General features: G+C 36.4%; 1 protein-coding gene across 1 annotated transcript; it reads right to left on the reverse strand.

Moving 5' to 3' along the window:
• Positions 1-976: 976 nt before the first annotated feature.
• LOC121857533 (abl interactor 2-like) lies at positions 977-20,452 on the reverse strand. Its single transcript, XM_042353616.1, has 11 exons — positions 20,433-20,452; positions 18,189-18,324; positions 17,793-17,960; positions 17,109-17,256; positions 16,523-16,758; positions 15,417-15,497; positions 13,294-13,552; positions 9,182-9,271; positions 6,431-6,577; positions 4,293-4,388; positions 977-1,536 (listed from the first exon to the last, which is right to left on the reverse strand). The coding sequence occupies exons 1-11, from the start codon at positions 20,450-20,452 to the stop codon at positions 1,373-1,375; spliced, it is 1,545 nt and encodes a 514-aa protein (XP_042209550.1). The 3' UTR covers positions 977-1,372.
• Between the last annotated feature and the right edge of the window lie 362 nt (positions 20,453-20,814).

Genomic DNA, 20,814 nt, shown 5'->3' on the forward strand with positions numbered 1-20,814 from the left:
TGTGTAGAGAGGGGGGGGGGGTATCGTAGGAATTATAAATCAAGATTAGATGGTGGATTAGGGTACAGTAGGTGGATTAACAATAAGCTGGGGTTTAAACCTTTTACATTTCATCAGGTAGTGGAAACGATTTCAAGCGAGTAAACACCCTAACTACCAAACGATCTTGAAGAGCGTATCCGTCCGGTCACGAGCACGACGTATTTCGGCCGATAAACACAACAAATGCTCCAGTAAACTGAATATAAACATAAGTATTTGACTAGGCCGCTAATAAAAAAAATCCCTCACTTAAAATACGAATAATTTTAATCCTATAAGAAAAAGCATATATATATATACATGTTTATAGTATATCAACTATTAGGAGAAAGTGGTATAGTATTTTGAGCTTATATAAATAGATTTAGGATATATATTGTTGACAGAACGTAATGTATATATTTTTTGTTTGGGTGATGGTGTAGAAATGATCTGTAGTTGTACGCTATATAGAACACCTGAAGAATAGCCCCCCTCCTCCCCAAGTGGTTACCTGAAGATTAACCCCCAAGTGCTCACCTGTAGATTAACCCCCAAGTGCTCACCTGAAGATTAACCCCCAAGTGCTCACCTGAAGATTAACCCCCAAGTGCTCACCTGAAGATTAACCCCCAAGTGCTCACCTGAAGATTAACCCCCAAGTGCTCACCTGAAGATTAACCCCAAGTGCTCACCTGAAGATTAACCCCAAGTGCTCACCTGAAGATTAACCCCCAAGAGCTCACCTGAAGATTAACCCCCAAGTGCTCACCTGTAGATTAACCCCCAAGTGCTCATCTGTAGATTAACCCCCAAGTGCTCACCTGAAGATTAACCCCCAAGTGCTCACCTGAAGATTAACCCCCAAGTGCTCACCTGTAGATTAACCCCCAAGTGCTCACCTGTAGATTAACCCCCAAGTGCTCACCTGAAGATTAACCCCCAAGTGCTCACCTGAAGATTAACCCCCAAGTGCTCACCTGAAGATTAACCCCCAAGTGCTCACCTGAAGATTAACCCCCAAGTGCTCACCTGAAGTCACCCCCAGCTTAACCACCCTGAACTTTAACCACCCTGAAACTATCTAAGGCGAGGGGGGGGAGGGGTGTTAATGTTCAGGTGATCGATAACGACTAAAACTATAAATGACCTTAACTACTGTACAGCACTGGTTAGGTGTGTGTCTGTGTGTGCGTGTGTATGTGTGTGCGTGTGTATGTGTGTAGGTCGTTCAGTCTCCTGGGGTGATAACCGGACCGCCGAAGGTATAAATCCCATCCTTGACGTCAAGTGTACTAATAATCCGCGATGAGTTAGTATCAACGGACGCACGGCGGCTACCCCGGCCGCTTCACATGAGCGGCTCGACGTAATTCCCGGGGAAGAGTCCGGTGACGCCGTTCATTACGCCCTCCCACCACCCATCGTCGTTCTTCTTGAGTACGTAGATGACGGCGTTTTCCGAGAAGGTCAGTTCGTCCTCCTTGTCAGCACTGTAGTCATAAACGGCAATCACTGGAAGGGTAGAAATGTGGAGATGTAAACACCGCTCGATTCTAACTGCATTCTTTTCTGACTGTTTCTATGTCATTCAATTCTAACTGGATTCATTTCTGACTGTTTTATGCCATTCAATTCTAACTGGATTCTTTTCTGACTGTTTTATGCCATTCAATTCTAACTGGATTATTTTCTGACTGTTTTATGCCATTCAATTCTAACTGGATTCTTTTCTGACTGTTTTATGCCATTCAATTCTAACTGGATTCATTTCTGACTGTTTTCTGTATGACTGTGAGAATTAAAGGCAATGTGGATTAGACTGTGAATTTGAGTTGTTACCCTCGTTGACTGTTGTTAATTAACTGTAGACTGGCATTTAGCTAACTGTTACCCTTTGCTAACAGTCACTATTTAACTGTGAAACAACAACAAACTGATTTACACTGTTAACTTTTATCTAACTGTTAAACTGAAACAAAACAAATTAGACTGTGAACTTAAATTAACTGTTACCCTTTACCAACAGTCGCTATATAACTGTAAGAAGCAACATTACACAAGTAAATCAAACTGAAATAATTAACTGACTGTTTTATCTTAGTAACTGTAACTGGTTGGACTAAACTGTCAAATAAAAGTGGAATTAGACTGTCTATCCAAACCAGACTTTAGTTAAGTGACTGGTCATCATGAACTGTAAATAACTAGAGGTGATTAACTGTACTAAACTGGAGGCTTATAACTGACTGTATGAAGGAGTAAGTCTACACCAGTCACAGTTAATTCTCTTGCCACAGGGACAGTCAGTAAGTGTATGTAACTGTAAATAAAGATACAGAGAAAGACATATTAACTAATACCACAGTTAAACCACTCTTAACTGGAGACTGTATCAAACCACACTGTATATAGCAGTGACTAGTAAGACAGTTAACCACTCTTAACTGGTGACTGTCTCAAACCACACTGTATATAGCATTGACTAGCACAACAGTCAACCACTCTAACTGTTAACTCTGACTGTATATAACTGGTTTAAAAGAAAACCCAGTCATTATTCAGACCTAACCACTCTTAACTGGTAAATGTCACTTTATATAACCATTCCAGATCAATAACCAGTTAAATCACACTAGACTGTTAACTGCAACTGACAATAATGATGTGAAAATTGTGTCACAGTAGTTAAAATTGTATTGCTGTAGTTAAAACTGTATTACTGTAGTTAAAACTGTATTGCTGTAGTTAAAATTGTATTGCTGTAGTTAAAACTGTATTACTGTAGTTAAAATTGTATTACTGTAGTTAAAATTGTATTACTGTAGTTAAAATTGTATTACTGTAGTTAAAATTGTATTACTGTAGTTAAAATTGTATTGCTGTAGTTAAAATTGTATTGCTGTAGTTAAAATTGTATTGCTGTAGTTAAAATTGTATTACTGTAGTTAAAATTGTATTGCTGTAGTTAAAATTGTATTGCTGTAGTTAAAATTGTATTGCTGTAGTTAAAATTGTATTACTGTAGTTAAAATTGTATTACTGTAGTTAAAATTGTATTACTGTAGTTAAAATTGTATTGCTGTAGTTAAAATTGTATTGCTGTAGTTAAAACTGTATTACTGTAGTTAAAACTGTATTGCTGTAGTTAAAATTGTATTGCTGTAGTTAAAACTGTATTACTGTAGTTAAAACTGTATTGCTGTAGTTAAAATTGTATTACTGTAGTTAAAATTGTATTACTGTAGTTAAAATTGTATTGCATTGGTAAAAGTTAGTGCAAAAGAAACACAAAAGAGAATTAAATGATAGTAAGAAAAATAGCACACTAATAGACATCAAATGCTAGTAAATAATAGGCTCAGAACACAGTACTAGCAAACAGTGAATACAGCCGTACTAATGCACACAATCACACACTAATACACGTCAAATGGTAGTAAATAATAGGCTCAGAACACAGTACTAGCAAACAGTGAATACAGCGTGCTAATGCACACAATCACACACTAGCCATCAAATGGTAGTAAATAATAGGCTCAGAACACAGTACTAGCAAACAGTGAATACAGCCGTGCTAATGCACAATCACACACTAATAGTATCAAATGCTGGTAAATAATAGGCTCAGAACACAGTACTAGCAAACAGTGAATACAGCCGTGCTAATGCACACACAATCACACTAATACGTCAAATGGTAGTAAATAATAGGCTCCAGAACACAGTACTAGCAAACAGTGAATACAACCGTACTAATGCACACAATCACACACTAATACACGTCAAATGCTAGTAAATAATAGGCTCAGAACACAGTACTAGCAAACAGTGAGATACAGCCGTACTAATGCACACAATCACACACTAATACACGTCAAATGCTAGTAAATAATAGGCTCAGAACACAGTACTAGCAAACAGTGAATACAGCCGTACTAATGCACACAATCACACACTAATACACGTCAAATGCTAGTAAATAATAGGCTCAGAACACAGTACTAGCAAACAGTGAATACAGCCGTACTAATGCACACAATCACACACTAATACACGTCAAATGGTAGTAAATAATGGCTCAAACACACTAGCAAACAGTGAATACAGCCGTACTAATGCACACAATCACACACTAATACACGTCAAATGCTAGTAAATAATAGGCTCAGAACACAGTACTAGCAAACAGTGAATACAGCCGTACTAATGCACACAATCACACACTAATACACGTCAAATGCTAGTACGAGAACAACAATCGTCCTTACCTTTCTCGAGGTAATGCGGTGGTACGGCCGGAGCATTGGCATTGGTCCCTGGGGTGCGGTGCGGGGCGGGAGTATCGTCCACTAGAAAGTAACCACCTGATTGGGGTGTTCGTTATCTCTCACTCAACCGTCAAGCGTTAGTAGTGTACTATGGGGGCGGAGTGAAACCTCTCCCCGTACGGATGGGGGGGGGGGACGTTTCGCCGCTTCCATTGTACTGTTAGTTTGTTTGTTTTTTCGGGGGCGGGGGATTTTGAGGTATGGGGTTTAATACTAGCGGAGTGGTGGTGAATTTAAGCGATGGTAAGTTCAAGCGTTAAATGGGATTTGTAGTCTCAGTATTTTTGCGTTGAATGGGGGGGTGACCAGAGATATTTAGCCGTTAATTTAGGGTTAAAACCACAATATAAATATATCTTTAATCGTAGGTAAATATGAGAAAAATTGAAGAATAAAAAATTGTAAAAAAATAAATAAAATAATGCCGCTGAAATACAAAGTCGATCACAAACTGCTATGTTACGGTACAGTAATTACAGAGATGTAATATTGTGATCCTCTTTGTATTTTAACTCTGTACCAATTTTGTACCCGAGTTCAATGTATATAACGACTGTAGCATAGTTATTAATAGACGATCGTTAACTGGATAGTGAGTTTGGGGGGGGGGGGTATGGGAAGGTATACAGCCTATTTCATACCACAAAATACTGAGACTTCACTTTAGACGTTATTTAAATCCTGTGATAAATTTTACGACAAGTTTTCGCAAGATTTAACTGGATTAAGTTATTATTGATCAGCTTAAGAGATTTAACCTGGTTTAACCCATCGATTTAACCCCTTGAGTATTATGAGATAATCCCTTGAGTATTATGATTTAAACCCTTGAGTATGATGATTTTACCCCTTGAGTATGATGATTTAACCCCTTGAGTATGATGATTTAACCCCTTGAGTATGATGATTTAACCCTTCGAGTATAATTTAATCCCTTGAGTATGTTAACTGCATCTCGATAATTAAACACAGGTTCAATCTACAGAGCTAACACCTTAAACCACTACAGCATACATACAGAGTGTCCCAAAAAATCGATATAATACTTACAGTGTGACCCAAAAGAATCTCCTACATATACAAATACAGAATTACTGAAATCCAACTGTAGAATGCAAGATACAGATGAGGGTACTGTAGTGAAGGCTAGATTTAACGCACTACAGAATATGGCTACTGAAATAGATACGGTGGCATGGGGATTTATATTGGGGGATTACATTCTTGGATTAAATGCATGGATTACATTATTGGATTAAATGCATGGATTACATTCTTGGATTAACACAGGGATTACATTCTTGGATTAACACAGGGATTACATTCTTGGATTAACACAGGGATTACATTCTTGGATTAACACAGGGATTACATTCTTGGATTAACACAGGGATTACATTCTTGGATTAACACAGGGATTACATTCTTGGATTAACACAGGGATTACATTCTTGGATTAAATTTTTGGATATAACGCATCGAAATGACTGAGACACAGTGATATGACGGGAAAAAAGATGAAACCTAACCTAACCAAACCAAACCTAACTTACAAGTACTGTATATATATATATATAGGTAGATGTTTTTGGGACACCCTGTACAGTATAATTGTCCTTACTATAATTATCATAAAGGCGAAGGAAATTAATTGACCAAAATTATATTAATAAGACAGTGAAGAAATTATTATTATTAAAGCCAAAATTATTTATAAAAAAGGAAGAAATTATATGAGGGAAATAATTATTGAAATGAAGGAAATAATTAAAGAATTGAAGCCAAAAGTAATCATAAAGCAAAAAAAATTTTGAAATGAATCAAAAAATAATTAATAAAACAAAAAATTATTAAAATGAAGCAAAAAATAATCAATAAAGCAAAAAAATTATTAAAATGAAGCAAAAAATAATCAATAAAGCAAAAAAATTATTAAAATGAAGCAAAAAATAATCAATAAGCAACAAAAAATCACTTAAACAAAAGACACAACAAAATAAATACACCAATAATAAAAAAAATAAAAAAATAAAATCATTCCCCGACCCCATAGGTGAGACGGAAAGCTGCGGACTAACCTTTCTCCATGAAGTGCGGGGGAACGGCTGGGGGCATCTCAGAGTCGCTCGTGGGCGGAGGTGGCAGAGGGGGTGAGGAGGCGCCCGACGACCTGCTGTTGTACTCCTGTTCGCTGACGACCCCAGAGGAGGCGGGAGATGGAGGCGCTAGTGGGGTGGGGGGAGGAGAGTTTAGTTAGTTAGGTTATAAATTATCCAAGAGATCCGCTATATAATGAACATGATCAGTTATCCGCCAAGGTTGAACACAGACCCGGATAAAGGGTTCTTGAAATGACTGAATGTGCGGATAATCGACGCTTCTCTATTAACCGGATAACAGAGACATCCGTTGATATGGATAACTTGACGTTTCTCTATTACCCGGATAACCGAGACATCCGTTGATATATGGATAATTGACGTGTCAAATGAGGCGGTCAGAATCATAACCATTTGTTCGCCACCAGCCAATATATCGGACGATTTGTTATGCTTCTGGTCGTCTCACTATAATGGGGTCAAGGCTAGAGAGGATTCACTATAATGGGATCAAGACTAGAGAGGATCCACTATAATGGGGTTAAATCTAGCAGTCCCAAGGCTAGAGAGGATTCACTATAATGGAGTCAAGGCTCGAGAGGATTCACTATAATGGGATCAAGACTAGAGAGGATCCACTATAATGGGGTTAAATCTAGCAGTCCCAAGGCTAGAGAGGCTTCACTATAATAGGGTCAAGTCTAGAGAGGATTCACCATAATGGGGTTAAATCTAGCAGTCCTAAGGCTAGAGAGAATCCACTATAATGGGGTTAAATCTAGAGAGGATTCACTATAATGGGGTTAAAGCTAGCAGTCCTAAGGCTAGAGTGCCAAAACGCAGAACCAAACACAGACCAAAAACATAAAGGTGACGTCAGTGCCAAAAAAAACAAAACAAACGTGACTTATACATCCAATACATCTTAAACATACAGGGAAAAAAACTACACCCTCGGGGAGAAAATAAATAATACATGGTTATTCATCTAATGTATAACTATGTATAACTACTACAATATCTAAACAACAACAAGGGGAAGTAAACAGACTGAACTAAAATCCGCACCAAATATCCGGAGTAAACGTGAGGAATGGAGTTACGTTCTCCTCGATTTGTTGATATTTACGGTCTTTTGGGTTTTTGTTATTTTTCAAGCGTGACTTAATGAGTTGTGTTTACCTTATGGTATTGGGGTCGGCACTTGTCACGTCCTTGGGTAATGACGGCGGGTAATTTACGCAGGTGTGGGGGATGATGGTGATGATGATAATAATGACAACAATAATAATAATAATAATGACAATAACAACAATAATAATAATAATAATGACAATAATAATAATAACAACAATGACAATAATAATAATAATAATAATAATAATAATAATAATAATAACAATAATAATAATAATAATAATAATGACAATAACAACAATAATAATAATAATAATGACAATAATAATAATAACAACAATGACAATAATAATAATAATAATAATAATAATAATAATAATAATAACAATAATGACGACAACTCGAAACTCACGAGCGACTCACAACAGCTCCAAGCACTCCAATTACCGCACATTCAAAACCATCGACTACACGGACAAACAAACACTCACGCATTCCTCCGACCTTAAGCTAACGTCAATCTCTCTCGGAAATCATCACGAATTATAGGAATTAAAAAAATAAATAAATAAAGCGTTAAATATACCACACGGATCCGTCGAGGCACGAAAGACCGATCCGTGAGTCGATCTTTCGTAACTCGACGGACGGATACCCCCCATACGTGGACGTGACCCTAATCTAAAATACGTGGTGAATACATCATGCGTATATATACAGAGACACGAGAAAAGGAAGGAAGATTTGCGTATCGATGCACGAACGTAACGAAACATGCAGATAGAGAATAAAAAAAATATATACAGCTCCTCCCCGACTTACGAAGGGGTTAGGGACCCAAATCCAGGTCCTAAGTCAAAAATGCTTAAATAATACATAGAAAATCTAAAATGGTTGTCTCTTTTTCTTCTCAGCACCACTAAACTCTCACTTTTAAGCTTGCCAGCCATTTTAAAGTGAATTACAAACGAATATTTTGTCAGTACACAGCGTGATCACTGACGTTGGGACTCGAAAATACGTAATTTGACAATATTTTGATACGACTGAGGCGGTTGTTTGTCCGAGTGGTCGTAAGTAAAGGAGTAGCTGTATATATATAAATTCCTTACACATCTATGAATAAAACTATACATGTGAACTATACATAAATTACCTCAGTATAGAAATTATTAAAAGTATATAAATCATCACTACACCGATACCCTAATAAACTTTCACACACATAACGACAGCCTGACGTAATTACCGTACGCAAACGTTACTTCACGTATTAAATCATAAACGTCGCGAGATTACGCTCGTTATTGGCCGAAGCGAAAAGACGTTGACGAAACACGACCTCAAACTATGTGTGGGGAGGTTACTCGTTGGAGGCGACGACATCGTTTGGGGGTTGTATCGACCCATCTTGTGATTGGTCGGGATAAACAAACTACACTACACGTGCTAAACAACAGAAAATCATTACCACTACATCAAAAAAACATTAAAAAAATACACTAAAATAACCCAGCCACTCATGCAATTTTCAGGCAGGTATCGGCCGAGCCCTAACGAGCATCGCACAAACTACAACCATGAGTTAATCACCTAAGATCACTTCGTTGGTCTTGCTTGTTAGATTCTTGTTAGTTAGATTTTTGGGCAATGTCATGGCAGGTCGGATGAGCGTCGGATAGCCTGGGTAGGTCGAACGGGGTGGTTAAATAGAATAATGAGTTCAGATGCCCCGATGCCACCCCGCCCCCCCAACTCCGACATAAGCTCCGCCCTCTGCTGACGTCATTGGTTATGATTCGTGGTATCTGATTGGTCGGTGGTGGGTAGTCGAGTCATGATGTCTGATGATGCATATAAATTTTTCTTTGCTCTTCTCACACACACACACCGACCAATCAGACCCCACGAAGGCAACGCAACAATGCCAGACGACCGCAGAGGACAATAGCCAACAGATCAATAACATTAACCTAACTCTGAGATCAATGGTTAATTATTATCTCACATGTTAATTCTTGGGTTAATGTTAACTTAGATATATACAAATAAATGTTATAGTATATTTAATGAGTTAATAGGGTTAAATAAAGCCTTAATCTATGTTAAATAAGCTTATAAAAATACTTTTCCTAGCCTTAACCACATTTATCTAAGCTTAATAACACAGCCTTAACCTAAGCTTAATATTATACCTTTAACCTAAGCTTATATAAATGTTTTTTGGGGGGATATTGGTGTTGAAATGACTGCCAGCTTAATGATTTAATATTAAGCTGGATAATTAAGCTGGGAGAGAAAGCGAGACAGATAGATTGAGAGAGAGAGAGAGAGAGAGAGAGAGAGAGCACATATGCCATAATCCCTCAAACATTCTGTCGTCCGTCACTGCTCGCTGTGTACCCTAATGACCATAACAACACCACCAGACACTACCCAAAGCTGGAACGTCAACAACACACCTCACAGTAACCCAGCGAAGTTAACGGCCCAATTCGAGAGGAAACGATACCGCTTAATTTTTTTTTTCCGCGAGTGATTAACCAATTAGGGGGTGGGTGGTTGGGGGTGTGGATGGGGAAGGGGGGGGGGTTGTGCTCCCCCCCCCAGCCTGGTAATTCTAGCCTAGGGTATTGAGGAACGCCGGATGAGATCTACGACGCTACTCAATGAGCCACCTGTGTTAGAAATCAACAAATCCACAATGTTATTGAAAACAAATCACACGTTGTGGTATAGGGCTTTGGGGAGGTTAGTGTGGGGTCAGGTCAGGTTAGGTCAGGTCAAACACACTCCACGTTGCCTTACTTACAGACACAGTTGGGTTGAATATATGGAAGATTAGCATAACCTAGAGAGAGAGAGAGAGAGAGACAAATAAAGATAGATAGATAGAGAGAGAGAGAGAGAGAGAGAGAGAGAGAGAGAGAGAAGAAACAAGTATACAGTAAATATCAATATCAATCAACATTCCCGATCATTCTCACCGACTCTAGACCCCACAGTAGGAGATAACGAGACCACCGTATATATCGACCTTAAGCTGCGTTCCTCGTCACACGGTGGTCGTACCTAGTCCCTACAGTGGGGTCCCGGACTTTCATTTAAACAGCGGTGCAAAATTCGTCGAGATATTCCTGGAATAACCTAACCTAACTCATCCAAACCTAAACTAAACCCATCCTAGCCTAACCTAACCCATCCTAGCCTAACCTAACCCATCCTAGCCTAACCCATCCTAGCCTAACCCATCTAGCCTAACCCTAACCCATCCCTAACCTAACTCATCCAAACCTAAACTAAACCCATCCTAGCCTAACCTAACCCATCCTAGCCTAACCTAACCCATCCTAGCCTAACCTAACATACCAAGACCTCGATCTAATGGCTATCGTCATCCCATAAAGTCCGCAAGATGGAGTTTGGGCGTCGATTCGGTCAGTTATGGGGGGGGGGGGTCTGTGGTCGGCAAGATGGAATTGAGTTACCAAATATTTAAGGTAATTTTATTGAGTTACCACATATTTTAAAGTAATTTTATTGAGTTACCACATATTTAAGGTAATTTTATTGAGTTACCACATATTTTAAGGTAATTTTATCGAGTTACCACATATTTTAAGGTAATTTTATTGAGTTACCACATATTTAAGGTAATTTTATTGAGTTATTTTTCAGCTTAAATGGTCGATTCCGTGAGCTATGGGGTCAATGTTTATTGGCGACTCTACTGTATGTAAGTTGACTAAGTTTCCCCAAATATAAGAAAAATCACTAAAATGACCTTAAAATATGTGGTAACTCAATAAAATTACCTTAAAATATGTGGTAACTCAATAAAAATACCCTAAAATATGTGGTAACTCGATAAAATTACCTTAAATATGTGGTAACTCAATAAAATTACCTTAAAATATGTGGTAACTCAATAAAATTACCTTAAAATATGTGGAAACTCAATATAATTACCTTAAAATATGTGGTAACTCAATATAATTACCTTAAAATATGTGGTAACTCAATAAAATTAACCCAAATATGTGGTAACTTAATATAATTACCTTAAAATATGTGGTAACTCGATAAAATTAACCCAAATATGTGGTAACTCAAAAAATTACCTAAAATATGTGGTAACTCAATAAAATGACCTTAAAATATGTGGTAACTCAATAAAATTACCTTAAAATATGTGGTAACTCAATATAATTACCTTAAAATATGTGGTAACTCAATATAATTACCTTAAAATATGTGGTAACTCAATAAAATTAACCCAAATATGTGGTAACTTAATATAATTACCTTAAAATATGTGGTAACTCGATAAAATTAACCCAAATATGTGGTAACTCAAAAAATTACCTAAAATATGTGGTAACTCAATAAAATGACCTTAAAATATGTGGTAACCCAATAAAATTACCTTAAAATATGTGGTAACTCGATAAAATTACCTTAAAATATGCGGTAACTCAATATAATTACCTTAAAATATGTGGAAACTCAATATAATTACCTTAAAATATGTGGTAACTCAATATAATTACCTTAAAATATGTGGTAACTCAATAAAATTAACCCAAATATGTGGTAACTTAATATAATTACCTTAAAATATGTGGTAACTCGATAAAATTAACCCAAATACTGTATGTGGTAACTCAAAAAATTACCTAAAATATGTGGTAACTCGATAAAATTACCTTAAAATATGCGGTAACTCAATATAATTACCTTAAAATATGTGGAAACTCAATATAATTACCTTAAAATATGTGGTAACTCAATATAATTACCTTAAAATATGTGGTAACTCAATAAAATTAACCCAAATATGTGGTAACTTAATATAATTACCTTAAAATATGTGGTAACTCGATAAAATTAACCCAAATATGTGGTAACTCAAAAAATTACCTAAAATATGTGGTAACTCAATAAAATTACCTTAAAATATGTGGTAACCCAATAAAATTACCTTAAAATATGCGGTAACTCGATAAAATTACCTTAAAATATGCGGTAACTCGATAAAATCCCCCCAAATATGTGGTAAAATACTGAAAAAGAATTAAGCTTTGACACACCCATGACAAGATGCAATACAGTACTGTCAAAAATGTAAGCTTACATACACCCCTACCAAGCATAGTAAGCTGGTAAAGCTGTTCCATAAACCCCTAAACAGATTAACATATTAATTCAACATTTAATTTAACATTTGAGATATATATTTAATACACTTATCTAGATCAGTGTTAAGTATAAGTTTTAAGTAATAATTCTACCACACTTGTATTGTAAGTGTGTGTGTGTGTGTGTGTGTTAATAACTAGTATACAGTATTAAAAGTTTGTAAGTATTGTAAGTAAATAAGTAGTGCCACTATAGGACCTCAGTTTAGTATTGTAAGTATAAGTAACATCACTACAGCATCCCACTTTTTGGATTGTAAGTAAATATTATCACTAGAATAACTTACTTTTGGTCTTATAAGTAAAATAATCACTAGAATAACTTACTTTTGGTCTTATAAGTAAAAATATCACTAGAATACCTTACTTTTGGTCTTATAAGTAAAATAATCACTAGAATAACTTACTTTTGGTTTTATAAGTAAAATAACCACCAGAAATTCACACTTATCACATCCCAGGACCAAAACCTAACATAACCCGACCAAAAACAAGAAGTCAACTTACGGGGCATCCCCATTGGGTGCGAGGCGTACTGGGGCGGCTCCTGCATGTGCGGGGGCGGGGGCGGGGGGGTGTAGGATCCCTGGGGCACCCCGTGGGACATAGGGTGCACCATGCCCACTTGGGGAGGCGGGGCGGGGCTTCCTCCGTTGATTGGGGTGACGTGAGCCGCTGATTGGTGAGGCAGGGTGCTGTACCCGCTGGAACGATCGTTGCGGCGTGGGTGTCCAATGGGGTAGTTCGGTGCGTAGTTACTGGGTACCTGGAGATGATTGGTGTGTGTGGGGGGGGGGGGTTAATTTGAACGGAACCTCGATATAGTGGTTTTTATATTAATAGTTCGTTATAATGGACTTTCTTCACTGTATTGTCCACTAAAAAGAGGTTCCACATCTAACAAACCCTAAATATAAAGAACTTTCCACTCCTCATAGTCCATTATAAAGAGGTTTCACGTCTAACAAACCCTCGATATAATGGACTTTCCTCTCCCCACAGTTCATCATAAAGAGGTTCCACTAAAGAATGTATTTCTTTATAAAAAATCTAAAATACAAGACTTAATGAAAAAAATATATATTTAGTAAGAAATTAGAATTATTTTGTACCACTTCTCCTCATGATAGAATTACGTACACAGTATTGCATACACAGTACTACATACACAGTATTACATACACAGTATTACGTACACAGTATTACGTACACAGTATTGCACACACAGTATTGCGTACACAGTATTGCATTCACAGTATTGCGTACACAGTATTGCATACACAGTACTACATACACAGTACTACATACACAGTATTACGTACACAGTATTACGTACACAGTACTGCATACACAGTATTGCGTACACAGTATTACGTACACAGTATTGCAAACACAGTATTGCGTACACAGTATTGCATTCACAGTATTGCATACACAGTATTGCATACACAGTATTACGTACACAGTATTACGTACACAGTATTACGTACACAGTATTACGTACATAGTATTGCATACACAGTATTGCATACACAGTATTACGTACATAGTATTGCATACACAGTATTGCGTACACAGTATTACATATACAGTATTGCATACACAGTATTACGTACACAGTATTACGTACACAGTATTACGTACACAGTATTACGTACACAGTATTGCATACACAGTATTACGTACACAGTATTGCGTACACAGTATTGCATACACAGTATTACGTACACAGTATTGCGTACACAGTATTGCGTACAGGCAGTCCCTCAGTTTGTAATGGTGAATTCATTCCTAGACCTTGTATGTATGTGCGTCAATCTGTATGTGCGTCAATCTTTATGTGCATCAATCTGTATGTACGTCAATCTGTATGTACGTCAATCTCTGTGTACGTCAATATGTCTGTAAGTCAATCTACTGACAAGTGTTAATTTCCTAGGTCAGGTCAGGTCAGGTCAGGTCAGGGTTAAACATAATCCTAACCAAATAAAACCATATTAACAGCCCCAATAAATAACTAGTGTAAACAAAAGGTGAATTATGTGGTGTACGTCAAGCTGTGTACGTTCATATGTATGTACGTCAATCTGTGTGTACATCAATCTGTGTATGTCAATCTGTGTGTACATCAATCTGTGTATGTCAAGCTGTGTGTACATTCATATGTATGTATGTCAATCTGTGTATGTCAAGCTGTGTGTACGTTTATATGTATGTACATCAATCTGTGTATACGTTCATATGTATGTACGTCAATCTGTGTGTACATCAATCTGTGTATGTCAAGCTGTGTGTACATTCATATGTATGTATGTCAATCTGTGTATACATTTATATGTATGTGCATCTATCTGTGTGTACATTCATATGTATGTATGTCAATCTGTGTGTACGTTCATATGTATGTACGTCAATCTGTGTGTACATTCATATTTATGTCAATCTGTGTACGTTAATCTGTGTACATTAATATGTCAATCTGTGTGTACATCAATATGTATGTACGTCACTATGTATGTACGTCAATATGTATGTAAGTGTAAAAAAAATAATGTAAAAAAGTGTATAAAATTATGTGGTGTAAAAAAAACTGTAAAAATTAATGTAAAAAAATAAAAAATTCTAATTACGGGTTTTCGTGACGAATATATTGGCTTCCCGTTTGTAATCGTGGGTGTTCGTATGTCGGACGTGCGTGTCTCGGGGACTGCCTGCGATTGGTGGAGAATATTGGATTTTAAGTGGATTTTTTTGGGATATTTTGAGTAATTTTTAGGATATTTTAGGATTTTTTATATTTTAAGTCATTTTAGGATTTTGAGTAATTTTAGGATATTTTGAGTAATTTTGGGATATTTTGAGTAATTTTTAGGATATTTTGAGTAAGTTGAAGATATTTTAAGTATTTCTTAGAATATTAGGAGTAATTTTGTGATATTTTGAGTAATTTTAGGATATTTCGAGTACTTTTAGGATATTTTGAATAATTTTAGGATATTTTAAGAAATTTTGAGCCAAATTTTCATATTTTAAGGAATTTTGAGTAATTTTAGGATATTTCGAGTACTTTTAGGATATTTTGAATAATTTTAAGAAATTTTGAGCAAAATTTTCATATTTTAAGGAATTTTGAGTAATTTTAGGATATTTTAATTAATTTTAGGATATTTTGAGTAATTTTAGGATATTTTGAGTAATTTTAGGATATTTTGAGTAATTTTGGGATATTTCGAGTAATCTGAGGATATTTTAAGTATTTTTTGGATATTTTAAGTAATTTTAGGATATTTTGAGTAATTTTAGGATATTTTGAGTAATTTTAGGATATTTTGAGTAATTTTGGGATATTTCGAGTAATCTGAGGATATTTTAAGTAATTTTAGGATATTTTGAGTAATTTTAGGATATTTTGAGTAATTTTGGGATATTTCGAGTAATCTGAGGATATTTTAAGTAATTTTTGGATATTTTAAGTAATTTTAGGATATTTCGAGTAGTCTGAGGAAATTTTATGTAATTTTGAGTAATTTTTGGGATATTTTAAGTAATTTGAGAATATTTTAAGTAATTTCAATGTCATATACAAAGATTTCAAACATCATTTCAACTTAATGGCCAAAAAAATAAAAGCACAAAATAATTAAGAGTTCTATTTGACAGACAATTCAACATTCACTCTTGGTAATGTTTGAGAGTGGTATAGGGTAACAAACGAGAGACGATAATGTAAACAAACCTGTGGAGGAGCAACAGCCGGGGGGGTGCGGTACTCCCTGGAGCCCCGAGACAGACTGCTCACCGATCTATTGGACTGCGGGGGCGTAGGAGGCTTGGTCGTGGGAGCCGGCCCTGCGGATGTCGGCGGCTGTTGGTGTGCCGGAGGTGGAGGCATTCCTACGCTACTGGTGCTCCTCCTCGACCTTGGGGTGCTGCTTGAGGACGATCTTATGCCGTGGCCTACGTCGTCGAGAGCTGCGGATTGGTCGAAGGTCGTTAGAATTGTTCGTGTGGTAGTGAAGTATTATATCGAGGGTGGTTAAAAAATGGTCGTCGTCTCACCCTAGAGATGACTGCCTGGTGTGGGGGTCGAACGTATTGATATAGACTAAAACACGTAAAAAAAAAACACGCATATAAACAGATAATTAATCCAAATAAAAAAACAGATATGACACAAACAAACAAACACACGACAACTCCAAGCCACGAGTAATCACCCTAACGATGTCAACTAAGAAACGACCATTAACACAAATAACCATCGTTCGTGTCATTGCGATTCAAGACTTTAAGAGAAGGTATCAAGATGTCCGATCACTTACTGGTAAAGTCGATCGGTTTCCGGACGTATTTGATCGGCTTCTCTGTGTTGGCCGGAGCGAGGATCTTGTACTGTCGAGCGGTCGTTTTGTTGGTCGTTAGGACGCCAATCTCTCTCCTCGCTACTTTCTCCTTGTGCACCATCACCATCTGTTGTTGGGGTTAATTACCATGAAACAAAGGTACTCAACCTAACCTAACCTAACCAAACCCAACCCAACCAAACCCAACCTAACCCAACCTAACCAAACCCAACCTAACCAAACCCAACCCAACTAAACATAATCTAACATAACCAAACCATAACCTAACCTCAATAAGACACACACCCCCTCTCATAACACTCACAAAAACACCCAGGAGAGTACCAGTCAACTCAAACTCATAATACCAGAACCTCATTATAGAGCACGATACTTCATAATACCAGTACCTCATTATAGAGAGCATGATACTTCATAATACCAGTACCTCATTATAGAGCACAATACTTCATAATACCAGTACCTCATTATAAAGCACGATACTTCATAATACCAGTACCTCATTATAGAGAGCATGATACTTCATAATACCAGTACCTCATTATAGAGCACAATACTTCATAATACCAGTACCTCATTATAAAGCACGATACTTCATAATACCAGTACCTCATTATAGAGAGCACAACACCCCATACTAACCTGGGATATGTAATTCACTTGGCTCTCCATCTCTGCTAGCTGATTGGCTTGTTGTTCGACCATCTGGAGGAAGTTGTAAGCCAGTGTGTTGATCTGATAGGCTACGCTGGCCAGGGATTGAGTCGTGTAGTTTTTCGTCTCTTCCAACGCTCCGGCCTTATTTTCCGCCTGGGGGGGTTAATAAAATCGACCAATCAGTGATGTAGTTTAGATAGTAACGAGCCCATTTTGGTTTTGATTTGCCAATTCACTCAGGCATGGTTAGGAAAGTTCACTATATCGAGGGTCTGTTAGCTGCGAAACCCCGATTTAAAGCACTATATGGAAAGGGAAGTTCACTATATCGAGGGTCTGCTAGCTGTTAAACCCCCATATAACACACCCACATCAACTCACCCTGGCAAAGTTCTCGATACAATAAGCCGCAACTTTCTCCAGATTAGCGTGAGAATCGGAGAGAGACTGACGGCCTTCGGGAATCTCCTGTTCACCAATGACAACCTGACGACAGGCCAGGATGTGCTGCCGTGACCTGGAAATAAATGAATTATGTTTTTATTCAGTATCGTGACTTGGAAATAAATGAATTATGTTTTTATTCAGTATCGTGACCTGGAAATAAATGAATTATGTTTTTATTCAGTATCGTGACCTGGAAATAAAGGAATTATGTTTTTATTCAGTATCGTGACCTGGAAATAAACGAATTACTGAATTTGTTATAACTCAAAGGTGGAAAATACCTAACCTTAATATTCCCTAATTAACTCACTAATTAACCTTCCCTTACCTTCTCCTTACAGTTAAACAATCCTAATATTCCCCTCAGCATGTTAAAATACCAATTAACATCCTAAATTGTGTTAAAAATTGAAAAAAATATAATAACTTAATCGTCGTATGGGAGTGGCAGCCATAAGGGAAGTGTCAACATTACCCGACCTTTATCACCTTATTTAACCTCATTAAACCTATTTCCTCATATATATACTAACTACTTATACTCTTATCTTTCTATTCTATGTAGTAATTAGAGGTTAAATAGCCCATAACTCACGAAAATCGCCTCTAAATATGGTAGTCGTTGGAGTCAATTACTATCAGGTAAACAAGTCGCCTTTTCACATCCGCTAAAACGTCTCTTAGCTGGATGTGACGTCAATATATGTTGCCTAGATTACCACGAACACTTTCCATGGCCTATTTTTTTTTTCTCCATTAAAACTATTATTTATTTTATAGATGAGCTATTTTAAAAAGTCTAATTTTATTATATTGGAGAATAGGTTAAGTTTAATAATATCTTATTGTTTAGAAAATCATTAGAGTTAAATACCGCACACCGAATAACAATAATTTCTTTATATACAGACTTAACACAATAAACCTAACTAATAAATTATAAATCACTAATAATATCCTTAATCATTGTTTGTATAAGTTAGCTTCCATTACTTCGCATAGGTGAGATAAATAAAAGTACAATATGGTTTAGGCATTTGTTTATAGTATTTTAATAACATGGTTTATTTTCCTCACTGGAGATATTTTTCCCAGTATGATTGATCTTCTATAATAACTAATACATATTTAAGCTTTTATTTATATTACGGTCAAGCTTAACAAAATCTTGATATAAAACTGCTCTCATTTCTGGGGTGGCTCTGTTAGATAGGGTGGAATCAAAGGCATTTTAACTCTCCTCCTTTAGTTGGTAATTTTCCTTCCTTTTCTCTTCACCTCAATGTTGCTTCACTCTCTCTCTTTTACAGGTACTTTAACGGGCAATGTTTGGTGGATGTGGCAGCCTGTATACATCTATCCATCTATCTACAGTATCTATCCATATATCTACAGTATCTACAACCATCTATTTTAAGTATCTATCTATCCATCCACCCATCTAAAGTATCTATATCTATCCATCTACCTACTGTATCTATATCTATCCATCTATCTACAGTATCTATCCATCTATCTACAGTATCAATCCATCTATCTACAGTATCTATCCATCTATCTACAGTGCATCTATCCATCTATCTACAGTATCTATCCATCTATCTACAGTATCTATCCATCTATCTACAGTATCAATCCATCTATCTCTCTATATATTAATGGGTCAAGAGAATACAGTACAGACACATTGTATCTCACTCATAGTACAAATATTATTATTGAATTAATTTATTACACCTAACCTAGTCATGGAATCCTTGTAATATGGAGTCAATATTGATATGTTGACAGTTCATAATATATACTGACTCCAGTTTACTGTATACACGATGTAATAAACTAGCGACCCAAATTTATATAAAATACTTGTCTCTATGAGTTATTGGCAGTCACCTTCAACCCTTGCCATCATGTTATTTAATAATATTCTATCTAGGCTCATTTCCAGCAATAATTACGGTCATAAAACAGTAAATTATCATAAATATTACCTTGGCTCCTCCCCGGGCGTCGTCCAGACCAATCTAACATTTGGCTCTCAACTCAAATTATAAACCAGCCATGGAATCTTCTGCTCATTAAATTCCATAAATCCAAAAACCTATTATTTTAATGATTCTTTACTCATAATGAATTTTAGGGCAATTACAGCAATATTAATTTAAGACATCCACATACAGTATCTGAAGACCAGCCATTACTGTACACATGTTCTACAATATTGGGGTTGTAATAAAATATTCAGCAATAGTTTAAATACTTATATCTCATTCTGTAAGATATTAATGTTTGTGGCACATCATGGCCAAACATAAAGTGTATACAGGCAGTCCCCGAGTTACGACCGTCCGACTTACCATCACCCGCACTTATGAATGGGATCTCAATACATTCACTGCAAAAATTTTTAATTACAATCCCATTTTTTTCATCATTATATAATGTTTAACATCACTTTATTTACATTATTTGTTATATATGGGATATTATTGTTGTTTTGTATGGGCTTTAACCTAACCTAAACTATGGGTCGAGGAACTTATCTCTGTTGTAAATTAGG

Source organism: Homarus americanus, unplaced genomic scaffold (genome assembly GCF_018991925.1).
Source record: "Homarus americanus isolate GMGI-L3 unplaced genomic scaffold, GMGI_Hamer_2.0 scaffold19065, whole genome shotgun sequence".
Classification (NCBI taxonomy): domain Eukaryota; kingdom Metazoa; phylum Arthropoda; class Malacostraca; order Decapoda; family Nephropidae; genus Homarus; species Homarus americanus.

Excerpts from the sequence above, each read along its gene's own strand:
- LOC121857533 (XM_042353616.1), bottom strand. The coding sequence starts at position 20,452 with ATGGCTGGTCTTCAGATACT. Across the intron at positions 13,553-15,416 it reads TATATTCGTCACGAAAACCC|GTACCCAGTAACTACGCACC; the intron begins GTAATTAGAATT and ends AATCATCTCCAG. Across the intron at positions 9,272-13,293 it reads GCACCCAATGGGGATGCCCC|GCTATCCGACGCTCATCCGA; the intron begins GTAAGTTGACTT and ends CGACCTACCCAG.